The sequence below is a fragment of the Benincasa hispida genome, chromosome 9 (assembly GCF_027475165.1).
Source record: "Benincasa hispida cultivar pf3 chromosome 9, pf3_genome.v1.1, whole genome shotgun sequence".
NCBI classification, from domain to species: domain Eukaryota; kingdom Viridiplantae; phylum Streptophyta; class Magnoliopsida; order Cucurbitales; family Cucurbitaceae; genus Benincasa; species Benincasa hispida.
In genome coordinates, this window is record NC_143486.1 from 85,682,968 (window position 1) to 85,701,468 (window position 18,501).

Genomic DNA, 18,501 nt, shown 5'->3' on the forward strand with positions numbered 1-18,501 from the left:
AAATGTTCTACAATTATAGGAAGTGATTTAACAATTAATCGTTCACTAGTAATATAAAGAACAACAAAATTTTAGTTCGTGTAATTATCAAACAGATAAATTCTTCTGTGAGTAGTAGAATGACTGTCGGTGAATGACACATTAAAGATCTATTTGGATTAACTAAAGAAAAAATATTTTCTAAATAAGTCATTTTTACATAAACTCTTTTTACAAAAAATATTTAAAAAATGTTCATCATAAATTCAAATTTAGGTAAATATCAATTTATACCCTTGTATTTTGGGGTTGTATCAATTTAAACCCCAAACTTTGGAGATTGTATCAATTTAAACCTCAAACTAATAATTATATCAATTAAAATTTTGAACTTTTATAAATATATCTAACTAAAACATAATGAGGTTTAAATTGATATTTGCCGCAAAATTTATAACACAAAAAAAGAAAGAAGAATAAGAAGTTCAAAGTTGTGGAGGAGAGCTTTAAATGCCCAAACGTTTAACGTCTTAATGGGCTGAAGAAACAAGGCGGGCTCTTAATGGGCCAAAGGAAAGAGATGGGCTCTTAATGGGCTGAAGCAGGCCCAAAACGCTAAGGTTGGAGGGTCAAATTTTGGCATTGATAAGAAGAAGAAATCAAGCGGAGAGAGATTCAAAAACGAAAATTCTTCTTTCGTTCCGAATACCGAACATGAGGGCGGGCCCGAAAGAAACCCTCCAAGATATCTTCCACTTTCTCGGCTCCGTGTCTTTCTTTGAATATCAGAGAATTTCTCTGGCGGTTCGTGTTTCAAACAAAATCGCACAAGAAGAATCCGATTGTTCTTTCCTGGAGGAACGTGATTGAGGCGAGAAGAAACGGTGAGAAATGACGAGTTCTGTGTGTTGGAAGCCTGTGATTATGGCGAAATCGATTGACGGCAAAGGATTTGCTTCTACGAGAACAATATCAATCGGCTCTGGATTGGCTGTGAATCGTGTTTCGTTCATCGATTCGAGGCTATTCAAGTCTAGGATTTGTGGCGTGCGAGCTTCCATGGTGGATTCTTATGGAAACTCCGATTTCGTCAAGAGGATGGAGCAAGCATGGGAGATCTCTCAGGTACTCGCGATCTTATATTCATTTCATTTTATGGCTGTTTCATTTAGCTATCTCTCTGCCTGTGCTTTGAACGACGGTAGAACCAGTGGATGATCTCTTCCTCTTTCTTAGGCTACGTCTTTCTTTCTAACGAAGATTGAAATATTCATTTCCTCTAACACTCTGTGAGTATTTATAGAGACATTTAGGAACCTAATCGAGGAAATTAGTCATAATAATTCAACTAGCCTGTCCGTTCACATTCCTTTCCTGTTTTCGTAGTCAGGAGGTGGATGAGGATGAGGAACCACAAATTTTCAATCCTAATTCGCTGAATCTAGTTAAGTCTGCAAAGATTAATGGCAACATTTGTTAACCTAATCGAAGAAACCAGTCGTCACAACATAACGCGCGCCCGTTCACTAACGTTCTTTTTCTGGTGTAACGCGATCAGATGGAGGAACCGATGAATTTCCTAATCTCTGATTCTTTTGTCGTGCTATGGCAATTTAGAATTAACATCCGTCTTCACCAATATAGTAGTAGAATGTTCAAATTCGTTGGAATTGTAGCCTATAATTGTTTCCTGTTCATCATGTTATTGTAATATGATTTCTACTTTTAAAAGAAAAATTATTCAGTGCGTTCCTGCACGAACCTAGGATGAATTGAATGCGCATCATGAAGAGCCTAACAATCCTAATTATATGTTGACAGCAACCAACGCCTATTTGCTGCTCTTCTTGCAACTCAAATGGACATGTTGAGTGCCAATGGTGTAGAGGAACTGGCTTCTTTATTCTTGGAGATAACATGCTTTGTCAAGTTCCTTCCAGAAACACTAGCTGTGTCATTTGTGCTGGCAAGGTAATCACGAAACTGGTTTGATCCCATACCTTCTCTCTTTTTTCCTTGGATCATTGGATGTGTTTTGAACCGCTTTCACGGTGTGTTTGCTGGTGCTATCATGCTATGAAGTGCTTTTATCCAGACATATGAGATAAATACTTAATAAAATGTTGACAGTAAAACGATTTATGGTGTTTTTATCTAATTAAAAGTACTTTTTTAAGAACTAATATTTACTGAAACGATTATTGTTAATATGGACATATCACCAAAGTAAAATAATTGAAATTAAGTTACAATTAGAGATATCCACGGGGTGGCCCCTATTTCAATCCCCGTCTCCATACCCGTGGGAAAAAAATTCCCCATTTGTATTTTTTAAAAATCTATTCATTTTGTAAATTTTTGGTCACAACCTTATAAAATTGCTTATATTAAATTTGCTTATATTAAATGAGTCATTTTAAATATTATAAAATCTAAACTTTCCATCTTAATATTATAATATTAAGGTCTTAAAAATAATGAAGCTTTAAATATTAAAAAATATATTTTTTGAAGTTGACAAAACATTGAGATGGAAATGAGAAATATAATTTTAAAGCATTTTAAAGTAATTAATTAAAACTGATAATAATAAATTAATTGTGAGTTACAGAAAAGTTTGTTTATATATATATATATATGCAGAAATAGTAATTTCATTGAAAGTGTTCACCAAAAGTTATTTCAAACCCATTATAAATTCAACTTCATGCAATCCATTCTCTTCACCCATTTCTTTTTTCCTTGGGGGGATATTAGATAAGAAAAACAAAAACAAAGCATAAATGAAAACCATTTCTCTATTAGATTTCTACTTTCTATCCTCAATCACTCTTCATGCAGTTTTTTCTATGCTATAAAAGGAACAACTATTTCTGACATTTATGGAGCATTTGAGATAACTAGCGAAGTTTAGTTGTGAAGCCTTTAGCTTTATAAGTTATAAAATCTTTAAATTTTTTTTTTTTTAAAAAAAAATTATTTCTAGGATTCATAGCGAGTTCAACTCCATTATTTTTCAGGGCTCTATGCGTTGCTCCGACTGTAAGGGAACAGGTTACCGGGCTAAGTGGTTGGGAGAGCCTCCCATCCCTAAAGTCTAAATAGCCTCATCGCTTGCTTCCAGGTCTGTCAAGTCAGCTATTTTTCTTCATAAATATTGGTTATTATTTAATCTCATAACCAGGTCATAGTGCAGTTGAGATTATTTCATAGTGGAGTAAAAAATTGCTTCCTCATGACATTTATTGTATTTGAGTAGCAAGTGAGTACAGATATGTAAAGATTATTTCATAGTAAAATTTGTGATGTTCAATATACAGTTTATATTGAAATTACATTTGGCTCACGATATGTGCTTTGATTCACCTTGACGCCTTTTTAGCTTTTGTCAAACGGATGGCATCTCCTTCGTGGTCTCAGAAAACGAAAACGATGGCATCAATATACCTGCTTAAGCCAATTGAAAAATTCATATTTTGATTATTTTTCCTGCAATGAGAACTCGTTTATGTTCGAAATGAAGGGATATTTGAGAAAGTTTTAAAATGAGGCAAGTGCAGAGAGCAAACGCATGTTGAAGAGCTTTATTATCTCTACTTAATTATTAAAAAATCTAACTGGTTGTAAACTTGGTCTCTAAACTCTGTTCCAAATCAATTCTTGTAATTTCAAATTTGTAATAATTCAATCCTTTAACATAAAAATATTATAAAAATAAATGATAATTTATATTTTTCTATAATATTTACTTTGTATTTCATGAACATGTTGAGTTTGTATTTTGTTTGATAAATCTCGTTAAATCTTTAACATTAATTTCTAAAACTAAATTGTTACTTGACTAAATTATTTATTCTATGAAGGTTTAGGGGCAAATGCAATTTTAAACCTTAAATTATTCTAGAATTTAAAACTACAAATATTTTTGGGCATCAAATAAACCTTATTCTAGAATATGAAAGGTTACCAAAAATAAAACGATCATTGTAGAATATTTGGATAAATTCAAATCTTAAAAAGTGAAACATCTAAAAGTTCAAGACATGCTAAATATAACCTCCAAGATTTTTGAATTTTTTTTTTCTTTAAAGAATGGACACCTCCAAGAATTCTAACAAATAGTGATATTTAAAGATGATTCATGATTTCATAAGACGAGATTCACTATCTCAACACACGATCATGTGTAGAAGAAAAAGATTTAGAAGTATTTGTATTTGTGTCGAAAACATTTGTAAATGGAAGCTCCGATGTTAAAATTTTTATACATCACAAGAATTATTATTAACATAAAGATGCGTTGATGTAGTCTTGAGATAAAAGGAGAGAAATCTCTAATGATAAAATCAAAATCTTTATTGTGAATCATAAGTTGTCAATACAAGAAGACAATCTCTCTATTTATGGAAAGGTGAAAAGTAAACTAATCATCTTAATTTATCAAAGAAACTAATCCTAATCCTAACAAAACAAAGAAATTAATCCTAATTCTAATCAATTATGGAAACTAATCCCAATCTAAATCAATTAAAGATTTGACCATAATATCCAAACTTATCCTAATTCTACTACATCATTCTATCCCTGAAAAAAAAACAAAAAATAAAACAAAAATACAATCCTTGAGTTTTAAAACGAAAATGAGGATAAAAATAAAAAAGTAAGCTATTCGAACAGACACATCTTTGAACATCAGGCATCAATAACATTCAATTTTCACGAGTCACGCCAATATATCGAATATTTGATTCTTGAAACGGAAAATTATTTCTATCAATGATCTCAAGGATTAAGTTGTTCAAAAAATCCTTTGTTAAAATATATGCAAACTCTTTAAGGAATGATGGAAAAAAATTTCAATTTTCTTCGAATTAGGCTGCCCATAAGTATCTTTTTTCCACAATTCCACCGAATACTTTCTTTGATATAACCTTGATCTTTGTTGTTCTTGAACGATTCTTGGTAAATCTTAGACATTTTTTGCATACCATAGATGTAGTCAATTCTCTTGTTGTCTTTCTTGGTGGTCAAGGCTAATTTCCATTATATTATCTCACAATGGAGGTAATTGTGGTTGGTTGCGTGGCTTAGTTAATTGATCTGACCAATTGGACACATTCTTTGTAGTGGTTTCATCTTCTTCAACACCTCCATCGTTGATTTCATCAATTAATAGTTCCTCATCATCTAGTTTGAATTGAGCAACCTCCACATTAGTCCCATCGATTTTTTTTTTCCTTCCAATGGAAGCTCCTCTTCAATTTTTCTACGTTTCTTACTCAACTCATCTTCAATTGATTTTTTCTTTTCTACTCCATTCATTTTTTGCACAATTTCACAACCCATTTGGCTGAGTTCTTGATCTTCTGATGGTTTCTTGAAAAATCTTGAAGATTATAATTGTCTTGAATTTTTTCCAAAAGAACCCAAATTTCATTCATTCTCTTCCGAAAGTTCTCTTGATAGGTGTTTTTAATTGAGTATTTTTGTTTTCTTGAAAATGTTTCAACCTCTAAATTTGTGCTGCACTGATTCATGTTTTTTGATGTTGGTGACCATAATTTCTTTCATACTCTGAATCACCTAACTTCCAATTCTTACATCAATTGCTTGAGAAACCAATTTGATTAGATTGTCGAGCTCTTTGTTGATAATGTCACCTTGTTATTCTAATCCATACTACATTAGAATTTTCATCAGAATCACTAGAATCACTATAATCAAATTTCAAATGTGGATAATGATAGGTTCTTTGAGAAAACCGAGCACGGACAAAATTATTATGTTGAAATTCTTCTTCTAAACTAGAATCAAAATTCCAACACTGCTTTTGGGAGAAATTTTGACTTTCTTGCCTATACCAACTGCTATATTTTTTCTTTGCCATCTTTGATCGATAATAGTCCATTCTAGCAAAATCTTGAAAAAAAAATCTCAGTATCTTCTTTTTTTCTAAAATTTAAAGGGTTTCCCCTATATAGATATGGACTATTCAACAATGAGCACAGCTCACGAAGCTCCCTCTTGCGATCGACATCGCCAAGAGTTTCTCGATCTTCTACCAGTGGCAGTTAGCATTAGCCCAGACGGCTGCTTTGATACCAAATTGATGTAGCCTACGAGATAAAATGAGAGAAACCTCCAATAATAAAAATCAAAGTCTTTATTATGAATCAAAAGTTGTCAATACAAGAAGACAATCTCTCTGTTTATAGAGAATTGGAAAGCAAACTAATCCTAATCCTAATTAATCAAAGAAACTAATCCTAATCTTAATTAGTCAGAAACTAATCCCAATCCTAATAAACCAAGGAAACTAATCCTAATTCTAATCAATCATGGAAACTAATCCCAAGGATTTGACCATAATACCCTAACTTATCATAATCCTACTACTTCATGAGCACTACCATGACGTAAGTACATGCTTATTTATTAATTTTAAATAACATTTATATCAAACAGACGTCCATAGTGCCTTTAAAGACCAAAGTGATTCTCCCATTATCACATTCTAGTGGCCAAATTACCTATCAATAATGACATTTGGTAGAGATCTGTCCACGGGTGAGAAATTAAAGAGTTTCTCATATTTTCTTATTTACATAATTTCAATTTTAGTTATTTTATACTTTATCTTATCTTATCTTATTATATTTTTTCGATCTTCATATTTTCATGTAACTCGTCTTATTCCTCAATTTTACAACTTACTAGTTTGCTTCATAGATTTTTTCCCCTCATAAATTAGTCAATGTCGATAAAGATGTAGATAATAGAGATTTTAGTAGACGGAAGGGCGGGATAATGAATTTAGCTTAGAGAGATACCTGCACACTTGGAACTTAATTTTGCTCTCGGAACTCTACCCATCAAGCCTGCACTACGGCCGAGAATAGCAACTTGTTGACGTCGTTATAGTCGGCGTCCTCTTGCCCATCTTCCCCTGCATTGGCACCAATACACAATATGCATTATAAGTAATACATCTAAACATATATTTGAAAGGATGGTTCAATTTCCACTTCAGAAGAGTTGGAAAGAAAAAGTTTCAGGTGTAGCACACCCGACACAAGCACCACCCACCGCAGGGCAGACGGGGAAAGCTACAAACCCTCATATTATAAATCTTACTAAAACTGCTATGCAGGGGAAGGTGAAGCAAGACAGGAGACCCGAACATTCAAGTTTCTATGCTGCAGCAAATCCAACCGTTGCTGAATTTTTGGAGTTGTTGCCATGGTATCGAATATCAAATTATATACATACGGTTGGTCTAAAAAGACAAATGTGATCAATCCCCACATGAGCAAATTCAATTGGCATAAAGCTTGTATGGTTGATTTCACAAGCAGCAAGTAACGAACTATATATATTCCCCTTTAAAAAAAAACAGGCACAGACAATTTACTTGCATTAGAAGCTTCATATAAAGCTTGAAAAGAATCCTTACCAAATTTTGATTGAACTTGTCTTGTCCACTCTTCAGTGATCTACAGGAAACGATTTCAGGATATGGTTTAGCATTAAACAATGACTTTGCAAGTACTTAAAAAACACTAAGCTTCTACATGGAGAGGGTGAGACACGTGGTCGTGTAAGCTTTATCCAAGGGATCGAGATACCCACTTACCATCAATGTGGATATCCAATCCTAAGAAAGGCTTTTGCATATTTAATATTGGTTGCTTGCTGGCAAATGGTACAAATACTATAAGCACCACTTGGAAATTGCAACCCTTTTAAATCACATAAAGCAGATAGAGCAGTTGAGACAAAAATGGTTAAAATGTCCATTTCACTGTGTTAATCTTTCATATAGCTAAAGAAGATGAATATTTCCATATTTTAGTTGGATTTCCTAAATTGGCAATTTTGGAGATACTAGTCCTCTCAAAATGCTAGGGGTTATCTTATTACTTTCTTTATGAGATTATAGCATACTTTAATACATTTTCATATATTTTCATATTTGATTGTTCTTGAATTCATTACTTGTTCTTGAGTAATTTCTTGTTAGGAGGCATCCTAACAAATTGGTATAAGGTCGTTCATCCAGGAATACCAATTTTAATTATAGATCATGATCAAGGAATTGACGCATTATTAGAGATACAGAGAGACATGAGAGAAATAAGGCAAAGGATCAGGGATTCCCAGCAAAGATGGGCCGAAAGAGAAGGGAGAAGATTAGCCATCATCAAAGCAAAGAAAGAAAACCTAATTCGAAAGCTATCTAGTTGAGTTCGAAGAGTGGCGGGAAGACGACGATCATACCCGAGTATCCCTCCCAAAAAAGTTAGGGGGAACCAATCGGCAAGGCAAGAGGGAAGGAAAGAAAGAAGAATCGGCAACAGCGGAGTCAAAAACACAACGAGAAAGGAAAGGCCAGAATGTTCGAACTCTAAAAATGTTGAAAGTTAGTGAGACGAGGAAGGGAAGGAGTAAAATACGAGTGCGGAGGAGAAGGGGCAAACAGAGGAAGAACGATCGAGTGGTCAAATAGGGGAACAAGCAAGACGAGGGCCGAAAGAGAAAGAGGAAGAAGAACCTGCCAACGAACACGTGATCAAACCAAAGAAACAGGAAAGCGAATCGAGGGAGGTCATTACTGACAGCAATGGCATGGATGGCCAAAGATGAATCGTCAGGGAAGGCGTCGATGCAAGCTTCGAAAAGAAGGGCAACAGAGATTGGAGTATGACAACCCTGGAGATGACATCGAAGGAGGCCGGTATTGGCAGCGCGAGGATCTGGTTGGCTGGAGTGAAAGCTTCGAGGACCACATCATTATAAAATTCGTCAGTGGCTGAAAGTCGAATCCATGAGGCAAGGAAAATCAACAAAACAGACGGAGATGAAGAATATGTTGTTGCGAGGAGTTATAGAGGATGAATGGTCGCAACGAGAAGGAAGATGTTGGCGATTACTTGGCCATCACGGGGTGACGGGCGGCAGAGGAAACATCGAAGGGAAGAAAATCTCATCAACGGTCATCAAGGGCAGAGAAGGTATGAAGGCGAAGAAGTTAGTGCTGACAATCATTGACGGTCGTGCAAAGGAGAGGTGGTACGCCGTGATATTTGCAACCCTTCCCAACCGTCTTCTCCATCCATTGCAAAATTCGTGATTACGTGGGAAAATTATTTCCTGCCCACGTGAAATGTCAAGAGGTGGAACCGGTTGTTGCAAAACATGAGACCCTATTTTTCGTGAGTGTATTTGGGATGGGATCGCAAGCCCATTTATTTCCTTCTATTCAAGAAGAACAATGGTCACTAGGAGGTGGGACAGTGACATATAAAAAGCTGGGAAGGAAGGATGGTAGACGATTAGGTTTTGAAAGGATTGGGCCAACCCAACAAGAAGGGGCCCAATATGTGATTTCTTTAAAAATGGACAGTGGATCTTGATTAAGAGTAAGCTGGAGTTTAATTTTGGATAGCAAGTTGACCGTGGGCCTAGTCCATTAGAAAAAAATTGAGCTACTGGGAGAATGTGGGGTCATGGGCTGATTAATAGGCTGAATCCAAATGAAGAAATTGGAGCCCATGCTCTATTTGTTCAACCCTTTTTAAAAGAAAAGAAAAGAAAGAAAAAAGAAAAAAGAAACCCAATTTTTGGGATCATATTTTGTAACCTTGTGGACAAGATATCTTCGAAGGGCGGAATATTGTAAGGCCTCTAATTAGGAATATCGGGATAATTAGTGGAATATTAGTAGGGTGATTAGAAGGGGCATATGAGTAATTAGACATGAAATTTGTTAGGGATTTTAGTTATAAATAGAATGCGGGGTTGGAGGAAAGTATGAAGAATGTAGTGGGATTTCCTAATTTGGGAATTTGGGAGAGACTAGCCCTCTCGATAGGCTAGGAATTATCTTGTTACTTTTCTTATGAGATTATAGCATATTTTAATATATTTTCATATATTTCCATATTTGATTATCTTGAATCCATTCCTTGTTCTTGAGTAATTTCTTGTTAGGAGGTACCCTAACCTAATGAAATTCGGTCTTAGGCCAAAGGAATAAGCAATGTGTTGCACCAGTACTGACCACAAAATGCAAACCAAGGGGCATTGACGATGAATACCTGCTTGAATTCAGCAAATGCAGGATCATCGAGATCGCTGACAAAGGGTACGCCCATGGATGCTTGCAATTTTTGCAGCATGTTTCTGTTCCCAACCAGAACTGTCCGAGCCTTATCAATTACATCCTGCATTTGAACAGCACATCATCGTTGCATAAATTAGCAATATTTATTGAAATCATTCAGTCTCAGTTCCAGAACAAGAACAAATACTGTACATGTCAGAGTCATTCCTCTAAAAAAATTAGTAATAGGTATCGAGATAAATCAACTTCAGTTCCAGAACAAGAAAAAATAGCATACATGTCAAAGCCGTTCCTCAATGTACAAATGTCATTTTCAATCCTTGTCCTCCGATAAAAGAGCAAAAGAGGCACCAACTACCAAGACATTAACCAAACTTCATTGTTTCTTGAGTTTTCCAAACTTGGTTTGGTTTTTTAAGGACATGGGTAAGTGAATATTTTTTAAAAAAATGTCAGTGTTGTTCATAAGTATATTTTTCTAAAAATAGAAAATTAAACGATTATCAAATGGAGCTAGCCTTAGAATTTAATTTTTGGTTTTTAAAAATTGAGTTTATAAACATTACTTTACCACATACAAGTTTCTTTATTTTGTTATCCACTTTCTACTTGGTGTTTTGGAAAACAAAAACAAGGTTTGAAAACTAAAAAAGAGTGATTTTTAAGTAGTTTTTGTTTGTAGAATTTGACTAAAAATCCAAATGTTTCACTAAGAAAGGTGAAAACCATGTCAAGAAAATTGGAAAGTAACATGAATTTCAAAAGCATAAAAATAAAAAACAAATGGTTATTGAGTTAGAATTTATTTACTAGAAATAATTTTTAAATTCAGTGTGCATAATACATAAAATAAAATACTCTCGATATAAATATTATGAAACATACAATTACATTTTAACTTATATATGATAAAAATATAGATCACGTTTCCACCCACCAAATACATTCATCCTATTACCATCAGTCATCATATTTTCAAACATCGTATTTCATTTATTGAGATATAATATATCCTTTTTATAGGAATTTATTGAGATACTCCATCACATGGGATCTAAGTGGAATGGAGTTGCAGATCTAATTCTTGGGGGGAAAAAACGTCGGTACATACAGAGCATGATCTAGCAGTTCAAACGCGTGTGTTTCCTCTAGCCAATACCTTTCTGGAGAAAATAAATCAAGAAAAATACCTGTTTGGCCATCAAAACTTCACGACACTGCTCTTTCAATGTTGATATATCATCCCGTATCTTCTTTATCCTAGAAACTAACTTCATTGGATTCGCCTGCAAACAAAATGAAAACCACAACTTGAGCAACAATAAATTTGTATTCGTATTTTCCAGTAAGACATAAACTTTGTACATCGAGATATTCCAGCCTCGTACTCGTTACATGTTCAAAGAGGATTTCTAATCTCAACCGTCTAACAAAGACTAATCTCTGACATTAGGAGTGTTTGAATCCATTTTCATTGCCACATAGTTGCAAACATTATCGGAAAAAAAAAGGGCAATAATCAGACATTTTACCAAGCATCAAAAAAGCTCACTAGAATCAGAAATTCGAAAATGAAGAGAAATTATGGGTGATCAAATTTTCAGAAAACTTCGACCTGAAAATTCCATAATCCATTCTCAGAACAACAATATTTATACTGCAAAATGAACATTATAAAATCAAGAACCACAACAAATTGTTGGTTAGCAGTATGAAATAAACTGTCTGGCAAGAGATAAGGAAGCAATTCTACAATAAGCACAAAATCTTGCAATAGTACTGCCGTTCTAATAGAAGAATGAAATAACTCTTCGTTAAGCTCAAGATCTAGCTACTTCTTCCTCCAAATAGAACCTCGACACCAAAAAAAAAAAAAAAAAAAAAAAAAAAACAATTATGTTGCCTAGCTCTATCAGGATAGATTACTTGCTCTTACACTGTAGAACGAAATAATTCAACATCAAGCTCATGAGCAGCTCAAGATCTTGTGATACTACTGTGAAATGCCAATAGCCAAAGTATTGAGTACAAGAACTTGTAGGTCCTCCTCAATCCAAATAGTGCCTCCATTCAGAAGAAGAAGAAGAAAAAGAAAAACGTATGTGGCTCTTACTGTCAGGATAGATTACTTGCTCCTACGTAGTAGAATTGAATAATTCTACATTAAGCTCGTGATCTTGTATTGTTACAGTAAAACAACAGCAAAGAGAGAACGAAATAGTTAAACATTAAGGTCCAGATCTTGACATCTCAAACCAATCAGTGGCTCGATTAAGAAGATAGAGAAAGCCTAGATGCTCTTACGCTGTTGATTGAAGTAATTCTACATTAAGCTCAAAGATCTGGCACTGGCACTGTGAAACACTAGCACCGTAAAGAGTCTTAAACAATTCAACATTCATTTCAAGCCCGATAAATCCCTCCTTAAACTAATTAGTGCCTCCATTCAATTAACGAGAAGAAGAAAAAGATCGTGTTGCTCTTACGCTTTCCGGATAGATTTGCTGAAACTCCTTCTCGAGCCTGTACTGAACTACCGAGAGATCGTGATTGGCCTTCGTGAACAAGTTCGTCAATCCATCGGCCGCTTGATGATGTTGGTGAAGATGATCGAGAACCATATTCTCTCTCTGCTAGGGTTTTCGCGCTCTCTCAATTTGAAGCTCCTTCCGCGCCAATAGATTCTTCTTTTTATTTGCCTTCTTTCAAATGAAAGTTTCGCTGATGTGATGGATGCATTTACATTGCGCCACGTGTTATATTATCCATTTTGCCTCGAAATTAAGAAAATTAATCTCAAATATCTTTCAAGGGTTTTCAGAAAATAGCCTTCATAAGTTGTAAAATCAAAGAAATGACTATTGCAGAATTGCTAAAACATTTTGAATAAAGGGTGTGTTTTAAATAAATTTTCTAAGGGTTTATTTTCAACAAGTCATTTTGAAAAAAAAAAAATAGAGTATTTGACGGTCATTCGAAATAGTTTTTCAAGTATATTTGAATCTCAATAATTCTTAAACCCCCGATTGACCCATAAGTTTAAGTTGATAGGAAAAATCACCAAGTACAAGTTTAAACACATAACATCATGAACCAAAATCACCAAGTACGAATTTGAACACATAACATCATGAACCAATCTCTGCTCTAATATTATCTTAAATCGTCAATTAACCCAAACGTTTAAGTTGATAGATAAAGACAAATTTAATCTTATATCATTTCAACAATAATCTCCATACTTCTAATAACGATTAGATACAAATTTTGTAAATAAAATCAGATCCAACGGCACAATTATATGATTTCTCTATTTATGCACAACCACATGTGTGCTATTTGAGGGTGGAAAAGGTTTTTACTTATTAGAATTGTAAGATATTATTACCTTAACTCAAATATTAGAGATATGAATATTCACATTAATATAATGTCGGTTATGAAAGAGAGAGGGGAAAAGCTATTTATAATCATAACAACAATAATTTATTTATTTATTGTCCAAAAAAAAATGGTAAAATGAAGTATCTTGCAGGACATTTTATTTAAATATTACAGTTTGAAAAAATAATTAGTGAAATATGATACTTTTAAGAGTATTAGAGATTTATAGTAGTGTGTCAGCTTTTTGAAAAGTTCGAGGGTTAACAAAATTAAAAAATTAAGTCGAGAGTTGAAATCTCGATCTAAGTAAGTCGAAGGTTGAAATTTCGACCTAAAAAAATTAAAAAGCAAGTTGAGGCTTCAAAACTCGACCTACATAGGTTGAATCTTCAACCCTCGACATCTTGTTGCACCGGTCGAATCTTGTCGCTCACATGCGCCTGCTATCTCGAGAACCTCCATGCTAAATCATCACCTCGCCTCTGCAAACCTGAACTTTAAAGCCTATGTTGCTCCACTTGCCTACCTACTGCTTTTAATCTGTAGGTCGAGTTTTGAACACTCAATCTATGGTCTTTTAAACCCCCTCTTCACCTTTCTCATATCACAAATAACACACTCGCTCTGTCTCTTACTCTCTACCTCCTATTCTCTTCTTCTCTTTCGTATGAATCCTTTCTCCCCACGCTTCAGCCTTCTCCGATCACAAATTATACATGTTTGTTCATTCATTCTATTATATTTATACTTTTTTAAAATAATTATAAATTTTGTTCCTATTCTCATATTATTTTTTCTTTTTTATATAGTTTTTATTGTTGTTCGAGCAACAAAGATTTAAAATGAGGTATGCGTTCACTCGACTAAATTCCTATTTTTCTAATTAAAAAATAAGTTATAAATTCTAATATTATTTTTTCGTAGTTTTTTTTGTCAGATGACAAAAAAAATAAAAAAAATAATAATAATAAAAAAAGGAGACCGTTGTCACCTTAAAGGAAAAAAGAGTAAAACCACTATTAAATTTGTGAGTTTGACTTTTATTTATTACTAGTTTTTTTGTTTTTAATACTTTTTTATATTTATTTTATGCTAGATATATCATTCTAATTCATTATATATTGATGTTGATAGTTTTTTTTATATTAGTTATATATTGACACGAGTCCAAATTCAATAATATTTTAGATTTACCATGTTAATGTTAGTCTACTATGTTAATATTTTAGATCTATTAGTCTCAATTCAATAATAGTTTTTTAATAGTCTTAATTCAATAATATTTATATATGATGTTAGTAGTTTTTTTCTTTATAATTTAATATTTTTATTTATATTATGTTAAATCTACCATGTTAATGTTTTCTCTTGCATTTTAAATAATATTAATGTTAGGGTTTTTAGGGTTTAGTGTTTTTCTGAAGACATTAGAAGACATAAATATTTTTTTTTTTTTTTTTTTGTATTTAACTTTGATGTTTATAGTTTAAAAGGTATTTTTTTTTAATGTTTTAATAAAAAAAAACTTAGTTTATAGTTTAATACAAATTATTTATTCGATGTTTAAAGTTTTTAATTATAAAAAGTTTAGTATTCTTGTTTTTTTTTTTTTTAATAATATTTGATTCTTTTAGCTTTTAATAAGTTTGATGTTCAAACTAAGTTAATTTTTTAAAATATATATTTTTTTTTTATGTTTTTGTTTGTATTTATGTTTGATAATTAATAATGTATTGTTTGTATTTTTTTTTAAAGAAAATTGCGAACAAATGTTTGGAATTTATGTTATTTATAAATTGTAATGTGATTGATGGTGTTGATGGTATTGAATGTGACCAACCATCATGTTGGGGTTTTAACAATTCATTGAAATGATACGTGTATGAAGGAACTCTAGAACTTTGAGCGGAAGCGGATCAACCAAATTCCACTTTTATTGAATACAAAGTTTGCAGTAAACAAACAACAAGATATGTATTTAATTCTAAATTACAACATGCTTTAGAAATAAAAGGTTTCAAGAAACCTCATCTTTGAAGACCTTTCTTCGCGTTTTTCCTTCGAACGTATCACGAACTTCTTGAAGACCTTCTCCAAGATAAACCTTGAACATAACCAGACACTACCACAATAGTTACCTTGGTATTCTCAGGGTGAGAACGCTAAAGTAGTGGGCTTTGACTTTTTTGGTTAAGAGGGGAAAAAAAGGTAGAGGAGGAAGATTGAGAATGTTCGCCAAACCAAGACAAAAACCACATAACACTTATATATTTTCTTTCTTTATCTCAATTGTTTAACAACTATGTCTCGAAAAAAGAAGAAAAAAACTTTTCTTTTATTCTCCTTGCCATTGAAAATAACCACTCCCACTAATGTGGGTGGAGAGATAAGATGAGGAAGAGAGTCGTAACTCCCTTCCTTATTATCAAAATAATAATAATAATATAAATATAAATATGATAACTAACTTATCATAATATATATATATATTAAATTATATGTTATATCAAATATAACATATAACTTATAGTTTTAATATTGTATCACATACAATGTTAACTATAGTTTTTTTTTCTCTTTTATATGACATTTAATATATATCTTATTTATATTAAGTTTAACAGCTATGAATTCAATTCGTAGAAACTATATTTATATCTCATTCAAATATTTATTTCCTCCCATTAAGCTATAATGTATCAAATACATTATGACAATTATATCACGTATAATTGAAACAACTTAATTATATCATATATAATTGAATCCTTCTATTAATTTGAACAATTCAAATTAATCCAAAAACCGATTCTCAACTAAATCCTATTGAACTACCAAGGCGACCTCATGGACATATAGCTTGAAGCTCCAACAATACATGAATAATTAATTAAACTCTTTAATTATATTATTCACCATTCGTTAACTTTCGAGCACTTCACTAAAGACCGACAACTATACTCTTCACACTACAGATATATTTCTGTGTCCATTGGATATAACCAAACAACAATACGATGACCCTTCACGAATTGCTCGTAAGTACAGCTGGGCCAAATAATCGTTTTGCCCCTATAGTTACCTCTAACTCCTTAAGTACCACTGATCCCTCTACTGTACAATAGATCATAATCCTACTATGACTAAACCCCTCTCGGGCCAGGAGAGGGTGTGGCGCCACATTGTTCAAGGCCCGGAATCAGCCCTTAAGGGAGCAATTTATCTAGAATGAGTGAATTCCATCTTGTATAGCTGTGTTCTCAATTTCTCAATCAGACGAATCCCTAAAATGGTAGGCTTGTTGAGTCGACGATCTAGCCACTTTCACCCATACAAATCAAATGACCGCCCTCATAAGCAGGAGTTCACAACTCACTCAGGATTCAAATCATGTTACTTATGGTCATCGTAGTGAAATGTAAGTATCTATTATGAACGGTGTTATATAATGAGACTAAACATTTCGTGGTCCGGTCTTATACAAACTCCTTTGTATAGAATATCCCCGCTCGCATGTCTATACATAAATAATGAGGATCAGATCATTTGTAGCACTTTACAACAATTGTAACACCTACAAAGTGGGTCATACTCGTAGTATCATCAGGATAAGGTACCCAGTCTTATCCATTTACTACAAACTATTTAGGTTATCACTTAAACATGATCCACTTGTATGTTTCTACATATATGTTTAAGTTAGAAAGATAACCTTGGATGCTAGTTTATTGGTTTAAGGTTAATGCAACTATCACATATTTTGTAGACAATAAATAAAATATCAGATATTTTATTAAATATATAATGAGTTTGTTCAACAATGTTTACAAATTATAGGACCCTACAAGATTTAGAGCATCAACCCCAATAGTAGATATGAGAGCAAATCAGTTAGAAACAGTATACATCCTAATCTATTACTATAAGGATCGGTAAGGTTTATGTCATTCCCCATTCCTAATGAACAAACAATGAACTTGATGTTCTCGATCGCGATATCACTCCCGAATTGAGTGCATTAATATATTAATGTGAGTAAGGTAAGGCTGGATATAAACTTAAATACACAGCCCTTTAGTCAGTTTGAAGATCCGACTTAATATATTGACCCATTGACCCTGATCCTGAATCAGTTGCACCACCTTGTGATTATGGAGATATGGTGGCTAACAATCAATACAAGGGTTTTAGAACAAAAACCGATGATGAATTTGAAGAGTTGGATTTTGATGGTCATGAACATGAGTTGCCTTCAAATATACTCAACGATGTAGATATGAATGTAATAGATAACATTCGAGAATACGATCCAATTGTAGTCTGTTGGGTTGATGTCCTAAATCTCGTAGGGTCATATAGTTTGTACATATTGTTGAACAAACTCTTTATGTATTTAATTAAATATTTGATATTTTATTCATTGTCTATAAAATATATGATATTTTAGTTGCATTAACCACAAACCAATAAACTAACATCCGAGATTATCTTTGTAACTTAAACATGTATGTGGAGACATACAGGTGGATTATATTTAAGTGATAACCTAAAAGGTCTGTAGCATATGAATAAGGCTGGGTACCTTATCTTGGACACTACGAGTATGGCCTGCTTTGTAAGTGTTATAATTATTGTAAAGTGTTACAAATGATATGACCCTGATCATTCATGTATAGACATGCGAGTGGGGATATTCTATACAAAGGAGTTTGTATAAGATTGGACAACGAAATGTTTAGTCTCATTATATAACACCGTTCATATAGAGACTTACATTACTAGAATGACCATAGGTAACATGACCTGAATCCTGAGTGAGTTTGAACTCCTGCCTATGAGAGCGGTCTTTGATTTGTATAGGTGAGAGTGCCCAGATCACCAACTCAACAAACCTACCATTTTGGGGATTCGTCTAATTGGGAGGTTGGGAACACAGCTACACAAGATGGAATTCACTCCTTCCCCGATAGATAAATTTCTCCCTTAAGGGCTAATTCCGAGTCTTGAACAATATG

General features: G+C 33.2%; 2 protein-coding genes across 3 annotated transcripts; one reads left to right on the plus strand and one right to left on the minus strand.

Moving 5' to 3' along the window:
- The first annotated feature begins 644 nt into the window (after positions 1 to 644).
- On the plus strand, positions 645 to 3,344 carry LOC120085931 (DnaJ/Hsp40 cysteine-rich domain superfamily protein). The gene is made up of 3 exons (XM_039042257.2): positions 645 to 1,104; positions 1,801 to 1,950; positions 3,000 to 3,344. The coding sequence occupies exons 1-3, from the start codon at positions 871 to 873 to the stop codon at positions 3,078 to 3,080; spliced, it is 465 nt and encodes a 154-aa protein (XP_038898185.1). The 5' UTR covers positions 645 to 870; the 3' UTR covers positions 3,081 to 3,344.
- On the minus strand, positions 3,193 to 12,911 carry LOC120085930 (spindle/kinetochore-associated protein). 2 transcript variants are annotated; one of them, XM_039042256.2, is made up of 6 exons: positions 12,589 to 12,780; positions 11,293 to 11,388; positions 10,077 to 10,202; positions 7,433 to 7,472; positions 6,810 to 6,925; positions 3,193 to 3,426 (listed from the first exon to the last, which is right to left on the minus strand). In XM_039042256.2, exons 1-5 carry the CDS (start codon positions 12,721 to 12,723, stop codon positions 6,852 to 6,854), a joined length of 471 nt encoding a protein of 156 aa, XP_038898184.1. In that variant the 5' UTR covers positions 12,724 to 12,780; the 3' UTR covers positions 3,193 to 3,426; positions 6,810 to 6,851. The 2 variants fall into 2 exon arrangements, with proteins under 2 accessions (XP_038898184.1, XP_038898183.1); XM_039042255.2 differs by lacking the exon at positions 3,193 to 3,426 and adding an exon at positions 5,670 to 6,095 and having other exon boundaries at positions 12,589 to 12,911.
- Positions 12,912 to 18,501: the final 5,590 nt, after the last annotated feature.

Bases quoted from the DNA above. Each gene is read 5' to 3' on its own strand.
- LOC120085931 (XM_039042257.2), top strand. From the start codon at position 871: ATGACGAGTTCTGTGTGTTGGAAGCCTGTGATTATGGCGAAATCGATT. The intron at 1,105-1,800 runs GTACTCGCGATC...ATATGTTGACAG, and splicing joins AAGCATGGGAGATCTCTCAG to CAACCAACGCCTATTTGCTG. The intron at 1,951-2,999 runs GTAATCACGAAA...ATTATTTTTCAG, and splicing joins GTGTCATTTGTGCTGGCAAG to GGCTCTATGCGTTGCTCCGA.
- LOC120085930 (XM_039042256.2), bottom strand. From the start codon at position 12,723: ATGGTTCTCGATCATCTTCACCAACATCATCAAGCGGCCGATGGATTG. The intron at 10,203-11,292 runs GTATTTTTCTTG...GTTCAAATGCAG, and splicing joins AAGTTTTGATGGCCAAACAG to GATGTAATTGATAAGGCTCG. The intron at 7,473-10,076 runs GTATTCATCGTC...CGTTTCCTGTAG, and splicing joins CATTTGCTGAATTCAAGCAG to ATCACTGAAGAGTGGACAAG.